At 36.4% G+C, this 12,710-nt stretch overlaps 1 protein-coding gene across 3 annotated transcripts in view; it reads left to right on the forward strand.

Annotated features, from left to right (window-relative positions):
• Nucleotides 1-1,951: 1,951 nt before the first annotated feature.
• LOC112529512 (E3 ubiquitin-protein ligase HOS1) overlaps nt 1,952-12,710 on the forward strand; it is an 11,535-nt gene continuing 776 nt past the window's right edge. Inside the window, exons 1-9 of one of the 3 annotated variants that reach the window (XM_025140828.1) lie at nt 1,952-2,120; nt 3,173-3,560; nt 3,720-3,854; nt 3,930-4,099; nt 5,071-5,463; nt 6,238-6,396; nt 7,184-7,681; nt 8,817-8,954; nt 10,742-11,418. In XM_025140828.1, the coding sequence (XP_024996596.1) occupies nt 1,992-2,120; nt 3,173-3,560; nt 3,720-3,854; nt 3,930-4,099; nt 5,071-5,463; nt 6,238-6,396; nt 7,184-7,681; nt 8,817-8,954; nt 10,742-11,418 (2,687 nt within the window). In that variant the 5' untranslated portion in view covers nt 1,952-1,991. Of the gene's footprint in view, nt 2,121-3,172; nt 3,561-3,719; nt 3,855-3,929; nt 4,100-5,070; nt 5,464-6,237; nt 6,397-7,183; nt 7,682-8,816; nt 8,955-10,741; nt 11,419-12,710 lie in introns of those variants that run through there. The other 2 variants (XM_025140829.1, XM_025140830.1) reach the window with 2 other exon arrangements.

The raw sequence follows: 12,710 nt of genomic DNA on the forward strand, positions 1-12,710 counted from the left end.
CAATAAAGACTTCAATCTTTGGTCTCCTCTCCTGCTCTTCTCTATATATTTATTCTTGTTCTTATTTTCTGTGTGAGTTTACAAGTTTACAACAGGATGCACCGCTAGACTCACTGGATCGCATCCGTCTTCAAACTCGAAAGTAACCTATCCCCCCGCCCCCAAACAATAAACATAAAAGAACACATGCGTACAGAGAGAAGACGATGGAGAGGGAGAGACCGAAGGAGATGAAGAAAGGGATGTGGTGAGACGATCGAATGAGAAGATCTGGAAAGAGGCAGGGAGATCGCCATGCTTGGACTTCCCTAGGGCAACTAGATGCGCATCCTCCGGCCGCCTGATCCACGACGCACAGGTGACCGTCCCTTGCTCCGCCGTGACTCCGCCGTCCATGTTTGTATAGAGAGAGAGAGAGGTTTTGGGTTTGTTGATTTTCTTCAGTTCGAATGTGTTCGATTTTACACACAGTTTGATTTTACTAACCCTAGAAATCCTTTCTCGTGGGTTTAGAGATGAAATAGGGAAGATGGAAGGAAATCATCAATAATATAATAGAATGGAATAAAAATAATGATTCCCATTCTACTTTATTATCATTACCAATCCCATTTTCATTCCTTGAAATGAACCAAACGCCCCCTGATAAATAATGTGGCTGAAATGGTTCAGTCCTTGGTGTTTGTATGAGTTTAGCTTTCAATCCTTTCTATCTCTATTTCTTTTAAAAAACCCATAAAAATTTAATTTCAACTTCATCGACAAATCGAAATTAATAAGCTATATCATAGTCACGTTAGCATAATTAACCGTTAACCTGTTAAATAAGCATGGGCGGATCTACAGTGGTGCCAATGGTGGCACGTGCCAACGTATTATTTCTCCGTCGAAGAGTAAAAAAAAATTAGGTTCATGAAAGGTGCAACCATATTAATTGTTGTGTGTCACCGTATATATTTTGAAATTACAATGTGAACAATTTTTTTTTTTATAGAGTTGGTTTGCAAGATTTTTATTTCACCTTATAATTGAGTTCGAATCATGTTAGTGTTATTTTCTTAGTCAAATGGTGCCATAGTTTTTTTTTTCTACATTTGTTTCTTTCAATCAAACGACCAAGGGTTTGTTATCTGGAGTCAGAGATCGGGTAGGACATAAAGTCTTTTAGTCAATCATTGTTTAGATAGTCATTTTAGTTGAGATCATGAATGTAACGATCTAAAATTGGTATAACCGTTTTAATAATAAAGCAACAGTATGACGATAATCAAATATTAAAGTATTTTGTATGAAAAAAGTGAAAGAGGACGTAAAACCTGTTATATCACAATTAATAAAGAAAAGGGTGTGTGCCTTGAGAAGTTGGAGGAGGGTGTGTGTGGTTATGGTCTAGAGTGTCAGACTCTTAGATCTCATATTGGTTGGGGAGGAGAACAAAAGTTGTCTTATAAAAGGCTTGATACCTCATCTATCAGACACGTTTAAAAACCATAAGTTTATGTGTGTGGACAAAACGAACAATATCTAGTACTGCTAGCTTGAGATGCTATATATAGTATCAGAGTCAGGAACTGGACTGGTGTGCTACTAAACAACAGTAAGTATATATATTCGAGCCATTAAGGATTAAATGTAATTCAGATCGGTTTTATGCATCATAGTTCAAAGTTATTACCTCTAAAATAGTAAAATTTACATTAATGGGAAAAATACTGCAAAAGTAAAAGTAGAGAGACCAAACATTTAAGTTGCACCATAGTCAAGGGACCATTTTTGTAATAGTTTTTGTCTTTTAAGTAACTTGAATGATAAACATCTATATTTTTGGGAAACTTTTATCAATAACAAAACTAGAGGGGCCTTTTTTGTCACCTGGTGTTTTCTTTTCAAGTGAATTTTCTTCCCAAACAATAAATCAAAACCCTGCCTCTCCCTCTCTCTCTTCAAGACACCAAAAATCAGAGAGCTGCTCTGAGCTCCGACTGGAAAAAATGGAAGGAAGGAGGCAATTCGACGGGGGAGCCACCGTACATTTCGATTCCGATATCCGGAGCACCACCGTGAGTACTAGTAGTGGTCATCCCGCACTTCAACCCAACTACAGCTGCCGGAAAGTCCAGGTACATATACATATGGACAATAATACATCTATTTGCACATGGAAATTATTCATTTGTTGAACTCCTTTTAGGTATTCGATTATTTTCACTTGTAGCATGCGCATAAGGGATTTAATCAGTGAAAACGGATTATTGGCTTGTGTGAAATTGGTCAGTGAATTAGGGTTTTCAGACTTAGGAATCTCAGGCTTTCTTTTTGATTGTTTATCGGAACTTGGATCATTTTTTTATTCGCCTTTTTGTTACCTCATTGTATGTGGTTGTTTTGAAGCTAAAGCCTAGCAGTAAGTGTGATTATAACGAGCTTGTTCTATCTAAACGAAGCTTCGTCTTTTTTTAGTTTTGTTGTTCTTTTGCAATGAGAACTTGATATGACAACCATAGAAAGGTTCACACGAAGCTGTGAGATGTTTAGAACGAAACAGTACACACATTAGCTTGTATATATATATTTATATATATATATATATATATATAGAGAGAGAGAGAGAGAGAGAGAGAGAGAGGTTCGGGGGAAACCCCAAAAAAATGAAAATTTTGGGAACACCCAAATAACCCCTAGTAACCGTCTATCTGTACGGTATGCACACATGCATACAAGTAATTGAAGATGTTTCCTGGTTTCTATGCACGTGTGCATGCACATGTGTATACCGGGAAAATTACTTACAAATTACTTGTATGGATATGTGCATACCGTACAAATGAACGGTTACTAGGGTGTTCCTTAGTTTTTCATTTTTTTGCGGGTTTCCCCTAACCTGACACTGTATAAGGGTGGAAAATTGCGGTCTGTTTGTTGCAAGTGTGTAATAATTATCTTCTGCTGGCGGAGTAGCAGAAACACATATTTCCATGCATCTGTTCACGAATTGATGGTTCACTGGAACTTCCAGTAACCCGCAATTGCGTTGCAGTATATTAACTTCAACAACCTTTGGTTCTTCAATTTATATATCGGGGGCCTTGGAGGTCTGGTTCTTTTCTTGTAATACTCTCTGTGCTCCTAGTCTTATTTTGGAAGTTTATGGTGCTAGTGGTTTTCATTTCAGGAAGCACTGGAGCACTTGGCATCAATTGAACTGATAGAATTGTGCAATGAAGCAAAAGTTGAGCATTGTCGGGCTACAAGGGACTTAAGAAGCTGCGGACGATGTGTTCAAAGTGTGCTGATTTCGTGTGGCCATGCCTCTTTATGTGAAGAATGCAGTCAGCGTAGTGATGCTTGCCCAATCTGCAGATTTCCCATACCAAAAAGTGGAAATAGACTATCTCTTCGTCTATATTATGAGTGCATTGAGGCCGGTCTTATTTCCAAGAGATACGATGACAGGTTTCAAGAAAAAGATGGGGAGAAACTACTGACAGCTGACGTTGAAAGGCTGTATTCATTTTTCGATGTTGCATTGGAGAACAATTTGTTATCTCTGATCTGCCACTGTATCCTTATTCAGCTCTATTATTGTTCATAACTCATATCTAATATTGAATCTGCTAGGACATTTTTGTTTTCAACATATAGATAACTTTTCTATATACATAAAATTGGTATAGCCTCCTTAATTATAAGTTCCATTCTTCTTAACAGTTTGCAAACAGATATTACAGATGTTTGTATGGATGAAACTGCTGTTTCTAGTGACCCAATTGTTGCTTTGTTGCTGGATGAAGTGGTTGTCAAAGACTGGTGCAAGAGGACGTTCAAACATATTATTGCTGAGCTTCAGTCTATTTGTATCCTTCGGCATTTTGATTTGCATTTAGTATGTGTTCTAGAATTACGATCATTTTCTTTGACTCTCTAAAAAGATAATCTTAATGTAGATGAAATCAAGGAAAGGGCACTTCTTAAGTTTACTGTTAGGCTAAGCTGCATATCCACTGTCCTTGAAGAGTTAGAATCATCTTTTAAGGGTTCCCTTTCTGCACAGCTTAATGATATTCATCACCTACAAGAGAGCATACTGAAGACAAAGCAGGTTTGATTTTAGTAAAGTTTTTATTTAAATAAGCCTTCATTTTAGTATTCTTGATGATAGACTTGTGGATCATGATACCTAGCTTTGTACTCATGCAATACTTTTGATTAGGGGTTCATTGTTTTATATTTATTTCATTTGTATCTTATTAAGCAGAAATGAATTGGTTTTGACAATTCAGGATCCTTCGACAATTGAAGTCCAACATTTTGGAAAAACTCCTCCAGCTGACAATTATATTACAATGTTTTGACTGTTAGCGTAAAAATTAGCTAAGAAAACTTATGCAATAAGCAAAATCCAAGTAGAGATTAATGTTTAAGTTACGGGTATCATTATAGAGCCACTTAGAATATTCAGTAAGGCACATCAAATAAGAACCAAACCGAAGCAAACTAAAGAAGCCCAGTAAATTCCACCCGAAGGTAGGGTCTTTGGGGGGGGGGGGGGAGGGATGTATGCAGATCTGACCCCCACGCTGAAGAGTAGAGCGGCTGTTTCCACAAGCCGGGGGTCTTCAGGGAAACAGCTGCTCTATACTTTGGGGTGGAGGCCAGGTATGTGATACTTGTAGTAAGGGGTTCATTGTTATTTTTTATTTGTATCTTATCCTCTCCATCATAACTTTTTGTGCATATTTAACGTGCCTCACTGAATAGCCTAAAAGGCTCTATATAGATGCACATAACTTAAACATTAATCTCTACTTGGATTTGCTGATTGCATAATCTCTCTTAGCAAATTGTTATGGTAACATTCTGAACGTTTGTCAAAGATATGTGCATCTCTGGATGCATTGTACTATAATTGTCATCGAAGAGTTTTTCCAAAAATGTGAAAAGAGAACTTTGGACTTGAATTGTGGAAGAATTTTGAATTCACAAACCCAGTTCATCTCCACTTGAAAAGACGGGATATGCTAGAGATGGCTATTTTCTTACCTTTTGTTCAACTCGGGTTCCCATTCCCAGCATATGGAGATGATGATTTGGTATACAAGGCATGAATCTCTTGAAGGTCTAAGTCGGCATGATAGTCTCTCATCATGGCGTTCCGATGTCCGTGAGAGAAAAGAAGCGGCAATCAAACGTGCATGGCCTTCCCCTATGGGAACCTCAAGGCAAGATGGCGCCATGCTCTTCATCGAAGATGCTTTATCAAATCTTGATACACAACAGGAGTATACAGCAGATAGGGATGATGAATTAAAGATTGCTTCTCTGCAGAAGGATGGGGGCTACTCATTTTCTCGTGTCAAAATAGAGGGGATGGTAGGAAGCTATCCTTTTGAAACCCTCCGGTCAGCCATTGACATTCTCTTTCTATGTGGAAGTTCAGATCTGGTGGTAGCAAAACAAGCAATTGTATCCTTTGTCATTTATCATACATTACTCATGCATAATCTTTCTGTTCTTAATGGGTGTGTTTGGTACACTGGACAGGACAATACAAAACAAACCAAGGATAATTGTTCCCCGTTTTGCAAGGACTTTTATGTGGAACATAGTGGAACAAGCCTGTGCCACCCCCACTCCGTGGAACAAGATGGAACAGACCTATATTTTACCAATATAACCTCATAATAAAGCTTAATTCTCTTTTAAAACATTAAATACACATCACTCTTTACATTTTATTCATTCTTTAAATTTTATTTATTGTATTTTATGCTCTTTAAACTTCTACTTTACTGTCCTCAAAATATTAATTTTATGTGGTTTCTATATTTTGATTAATTTATGTAATTTATTAAATATTAATAATAAAAAATGATATAGGAAAGGTGTAAAGTAAAAATTGGAAACTGTATAAACTGTTTGTTTTGGTGTCATTTTAATTGTCTTGACAAAGACTTTCTAATCATATATTTTGATATAAAAATATTTATTTTATTATAATAAATTACATAAATTACGTAAATTAATCAAAATATATAAACAACTCATCGGGGGTAAATTGGTCATTTTATCTGTTTTGCCCAGTTCTGTTATACAAATGCTAAACAACTATTTTGTCAGGACATCAAACGCACCCAATAAGACAAGCAATTTGATATCCATATTCTAACTAGTTTGCTGTGATGCAAGCTGGGTAACTTCAGCAAGAACTACATTTTGTATCTCTTTAACTGTAAGCAGCTCTTATATTATCTGTTTGACCGACTCTGGAATATACCTGATGAGAAATGGAGATCCTGTGTAGATGACTTTTCTGCTACATTCAGTATAGCCAGGCATTCAATATTGGAATCATTTACTTTTTATCTTCTCGATGACCAGAGCGATGAGGCCCTGAAGGTACCTCTTTCTTCTCTCGTCATAAATTTCCTAGTTTTAGCTTCTTCTTATAAAGCTGTACCGTATTCGTTGTCACATATGGGTTTATTTCATTATTGATTATTTAAAAGTTTCTATGTAACTTTGAAGAAGTTCCGGGAGTTACTAAGGAAGCTTCGAGCTCATATATGCAGATATCTATGCTTTGTTTTTCACGGAAGCTTATCTGTTATGTATTCAGACTTAAGGTTCCAGAGTATACTGTTTAGTGATAAGGAAATTTTTGGATCATCATAATGATTGTTAAAGTTCACAGCCATGACAAGTGTATAGATATGTTACAAGCTAATTTAGAACTGGTATTTCTTGATTTAAAAAGAAGTACTTGAGGCTTTATCGATAGTATTTTCATTACAATTTTTTCCTCTCCTAAAATGGTCACATATTTAGTTTGAAAGTGTGGACTTTGACAATAATGATGAGTAAAAATACCACATATTAACCTTCATATTAAGTGCAAGCAGAACTTTTAGAAAGTCAAAAAATTCACTTAAAGGAAACTAAAAAAAGTCTCAACAAAGGAACAAAGTCAGGGGGAGCTCAAATAGAAAACAGCACTACTGCTGGTAAGAAAATAGCAATCCAGGCAAGCACCAAAAAAAGAGTAAATGAAAAATCCAAAGGAGGTTCATGGCCAAGGGTAAAGATGTGCGAATACCGGTTATTTTGGAATGTACCGCTTGTCATAAAAGTTATAGATATTCATTATGGTGTTATACACTAATTGTTTGTTGATGTTATTTCATAGGAAGCTTATCATCTTCTCAAAGAGATTTCAGGCCCCACAACACATCCGAAGGTCGCACAAGTTCTGTTGGAAAGACAAAATCCCGATGCTGCTCTTATGGTCTTACGTTGGTCAGGGAGTGATAGTGGAGCAGAGTTGGTCTCACTTAACGAGGCTGTCACTGCTGTTCGGGTCAGAGTGGAGTGTGGACTTCTGATTGAAGCATTTATGTATCAAAGATCACTTTGCACCAAAGTTAAGAAAAAGAAAGCAAGGCATGAGTTGTACCCTGATGCTTCTAGTGGATTAAATGATGATTTTGAAGCCGGGATGAATTGGTTGGAGGTACTCGTAACAGAAATTTGTTTTCTTTGCATTCGAAGGAATTTGGTTGATCGAATTATTGGCTTACCATGGAATGCGGATGAGGAGAAATATCTACACAAATGTCTTTTGGATTATGCTTTAGATGAACCCTTATCAAACACAGGAAGTCTTCTTGTTGTGTTCTATTTACAGGTATCTATCTACTTTCTTCCTGTTGCTTCAGCTCTGATAAATATTGAGCTCTGACCTATATATATACATTGGTATACTTAAGCATATAACCTTAAATGAGATTTTAATTAAATCCATGACCTTTGGTCGAGTATGAAGCCATTTTTTCTTTAAGGGAGCGTTTGGCATCCAGACAAGACAGATAAGGATAGAACAACTGTTCAACTCTTGGTATGACAGAACTGGACAGGACAGAACAGCCGAAATGACCAATTTACCCCCAATGAGTTGTTTATATCTTTTATATATTTTGATTAATTTATGTAATTTATTAAATTATTATAAAATAAATATTTTTTATGACAAAATATATCATTAGAAAGTTTTCGTCAAAACAATTGAAATGAAAACAAAATAAAGAGCTTTTGTAGTTTCCAATTTTCATTTTATGTCTTTTGTGTATCATTTTATTATTATTAATTTTAAAACATTTATCAAAATATAGAAACCATACAGAAATAATAATTTTCAGGACAATAAAGTGAAATTTTAAAAAGCTAAAGTAAAATAAATAAAATTTAAAGAACGAATAAAACGTAAAGAGGGAGGCGTATTTGATGTTTTAGAATAGAATTAGGTTTTATTTTGAGGTTATATTGGTAAAATATAGGTTTGTTCCACCTTGTTCCATGGGTGGGGGTGGAACATGCCTTTTCCACTTCGAACCTGTCTGTTCCACATAAAAGTCCTACCAAACGTGGAACAATGATTCATGTTCTGTTCTGTCATGTCCAGTATAAAACGCACCCTAAATGCAATGATCATCTTGAATAGAGTGAGCCTCATTTTTTTCCCTGTAGACTGGTGATAGAATTCCCATGGCCACCCTGGATAGATTGATAGTTTGAAAGTCATGTTTACATTTACAAGGAGAATTTGCACATATGTTAAGATCTTAAGAAGCAAGGAGAATTTGCACATATCATGTTACTTTAAAAGTGATGTTTACATTTACATTAAACTATACTTATACAATAAGTGATGTATATGTTTCAATATTCAGCTAGTTATAAGAAACTAAATTGTTCCATTTTGAATTACCTTGTCATGCTTCAAAAACTGGAATATAACAAACCTGTATTCTCTATTGTTTTAGCGTTATCGATACGTGGAAGCATATCAAGTTGATCGGAAGCTTCAAAGCTTCGAGCAGGACTTCATTTCTAAGAATCCCGTTGATCAAGATGTAGTAAACAGAATGGGATCAATAAGAGATTGGAGAGCAGGATTAGTTGTAAGTTCTATCTCAAACTTTTTTTGGTTATGATATATTATATATATAGGGTTGGGTTCCTGTGAGAATGGAAGTTATATGAGATTAAAAGTGATCAAGGGTCCAGATCTCTTCTTACACTTCTCACCTTAACTTCTATTCTCACATGATCCTTCGTCTATATATATAATCAAATACATGGTAGAAAGATGAAAGAAAAAATGTTACAGTTTGATACTTGTGTTTGTGACCTTTTTCGGAAGAAACTTTACATCCCTCCCTCTATTTTGGTAGAGGGAGGAACGCTTTCATACTTGTGTTTTGTGACCTTTCCATTGTTATTACCAGCTTTTGTATAAGATAACTAGTCATAACTGCATAGTAAAGCGAAATGGAAGGAACTTCTCCGGAGAGACATTTGCAATTAAGTAACTATACAAGGACGAAGGTGATTTGGGGACGCCACATCAGAAAATTTAGAACAATATCTGAATCTTATAAAGTGGGAATAGAGATGCACAAAAAAGCCCAAGCCCGAAGTCCGGCCCAACCCAGCCTGAAAAATCCCAGGCCTAATGAGTACGAAGCCCAGTCCGAGCAAGGCCGAAATTTCAGGGGGCAAGCCCGGGCCTAGGAGTGGCCAGCCCCAAAAAAACTCGACTTAGAAAAGCCTGAAAAACCCGCCCTGAAAAAGCCGGACCGGGCCCTTTTTCAACCCTAAAGACTAGCTCGGCCTGGGCTTTCTTTCTTTTGCTCACTGAAAACGGGCTTGGAAGGCCACAAAAGCCTGGGCCTTTGTGCATCTCTAGGCTGTTGAGTGTATGCTCAAAATTTTCTGAAATAATTTCTTGTGAAACAATTCTTACCTGAGAAACCCGAGAAAATAAGTATTTTGCAAAACATGGGGTTGAAGAAACATAGGAGCATCAAATATGCTATCTGTCACCATATATGCTACCCCAGATTGGAAACTTGGTGTGGATAATTAGGAAAATTAGGTACCCACATCAAATATGTAGAACTTCATATTAGTTATTTGTCATTTTAAACAAGTTTTTTATGTTTATAAATATCTGATTTGGGGTTTTAAGATGGCAAGCATGATCATGGTTACGTTGCTTCCCATAATCCTGATGAGAATCTTGAACTTTTTGACTATAAGAAAAATAAAGAACATGAGCATTGAGATGACGTCTTTTGGTCCTCACCTTATGTTTTTTTTAATTCCGAGAATTCTTTTGGAAGGAGATGGTCGTCTTAAGATTCAGTAAATTCAGTGATATAATTATATACGGCAAAACTCACACACTTTTCTCACCATTCGTGAAGCTTGAACCCTTCACCTTCGGGGAGATTGGAAATTGGGATTTACCGGTAACCCGGTACCATTGGGAAATTGACTGAAATAGCCAATCCCGTCAACCAAATTCACTTTTTAAAAATACTCAAAAATCACCGCTTCAATGGGATCTTTTATCCTGGTCGGAGTTGCACAGATGCTTTATGCATTTGCATAAAGACTGATTTCTGGAAGAAAAAAATCCTTGTGCAAAAATCTGAATCTTCAAGCAAGAAAATCTATTTTTTAATCTGAAAACCGAGTTTATGCAAATGCGTAAGACATTTGCGTAAACTCCGGCTAAAATGGGAATTCAATTGAAGAAGTGGCTAAAATTAGGGAGATCGGCTATTTTGATCAGTTTCCCGTTACCATTGGGTCAACAACCCTTTGGTACTTGTACTTTTAGCTAATCTTGAGATGGGACATATTGTAGCATTATTATTGATCAAGTTATGTACTTCTACAGGACAAAAGCATTCAACTACTGCCAGAAGTTGAACAACAAAGGGTGAAAAGTGGACAAATGACTGAATTAGCCTCCCCGGACGGTGACGACGCTCCAGGAAATCACGATCTTCCCGAAGTACAGGATCCCGCTTTTACCAGCGTCCTAGTCCCGTCATATGTCAACTCTTCTCTTCTTTTTGGAACCAATGACGGAAATTCTTCACCCTCATCTTCTTTCCAAACGGCTCAATCAAATTTAGGTGGATTAACAAACTACGGTTCTCCTTTGGTTTCACAAACGAACGCCTCTAATGATGCAGACAGAGGAATGAGCATGCTTAGGTCCATCAGTAAAAACTTCAAATTTGATGATATTACAACATCTGCAAATCGTCCTGTTCGGCCTGTAATTACTACACCGTTAAAAGAAATTAACCGAGGTTCTTCAGTAATTCGGAAGAACAAGTATCTTCAGCATGACCAGAATAATATGTCTATTGACCATCTTCCAAGTCCTAGTCCGTATTTCGGAAGTGTTGCTGCTAATGCCGAAGATTCACCTAGTAGCATCGGTGGCTTATTCAAATCATCTCGTCAAGACGGGATTTTGAAAGCATCTGGTAAATCTGCACGATCGAGCAGACTTGGTCGTGATTTTGTCGAGGCTTCGGGTGATCTTATGGACATGTCTTGGAGGTAAAGTTCCTTGAGTTTTTTTAATTCTTCGGCATAAAATACCTCCATAACAACTTATTATTACTCCCTAATTCCATGAAAATAGCAATAATTGATTTGTTATATAGTTTAAGTAAGACAATTTGTCAAATATCTAAAATGCACTTTGACAAGTAAGTACTCCCTCCGTCCCAAGATATATGTCCACAATGAAAGTGGCACACAGTTCTAGAAATGTGTAATTATTATACTTTTTAATTAATATAATGACAATTTTACCCTTAATTGTAGCGACATTTTCTCCATCATATAATTAAAGGTAGAATGGGAAAGTAGGCATTTACTTTTGAAAGTGGACACTTATTTTGGAACAAACTAAAATATTATTTGTGGACAAATATTTTGGGATGGAGTGAGTACATCTTATTGACCCAAAATCAATACCATCAATGCATTTATATAGTTAATAATCGACAAACATGTACTCTGTCCGTCCCAAAATGAATGCCCACAATGAAAATGACACCCTTTTAGAAGTGTATAAGTATTATACTTTTTAATTAACTAAATGACAACTTTACCCTTAATGATAAGGCAATAAAGAATTTCTCCTTATAATTAAGGATAAAAGTGGAAAGTAAAACAATTTTGAAAGTGGACACTTATCTTGGGACAGACCAAGGGCTTGTTTGTTAGCAGCTTAATGAGCTTAATTGGACTCTATACATGACTATTTGGTAGTTGCTTATTTAGTAAGCTTTTAGGAAGGAGCTTTACGTAGAAAGCCAAGTTTTTCCCACACCTGTCCGTCCCAATTAAATAACAGGCTGATTCCATCTATGATAGCCCCTAGAATAGAAATGTGGACATTCATTTTGGGACATTGGAGTAGTTTTCACTTTTGGAATATTTCCAAGAAAAGGAAATGTTACAATTTGAATGGTACAATTTTGTTGGGATCCAACGTTGTTCCTTTACTTGCCGATATCTATATTTCTTTTGCTCACTTATATCTAGCTCTTCTAAATTTAAGCATACATGCTTCCCTTTATTTCCCATGCCGGGGGTTTTCATGAAAACAACCGCTCTACTACTTGAGATAGAGGCCAGGATTACGTACATCTTACCCTGCTGGTAGAGATGGAAAATTTTACCCGGAGGGGCAGGGGTTCTCTGCTTTTTTGGGTAATGGGGTGGGGTCGGGGGTTGGCATTACCTGCCCTTAATCCGACCCGATTAAATTTTTTATTTTATTTAATATATGTATATAATGCGTGTATAAATGTATACATATATATATATATATATATATA

This window comes from Cynara cardunculus (assembly GCF_001531365.2).
Source record: "Cynara cardunculus var. scolymus isolate 2C chromosome LG 16, CcrdV1, whole genome shotgun sequence".
NCBI lineage: Eukaryota > Viridiplantae > Streptophyta > Magnoliopsida > Asterales > Asteraceae > Cynara > Cynara cardunculus.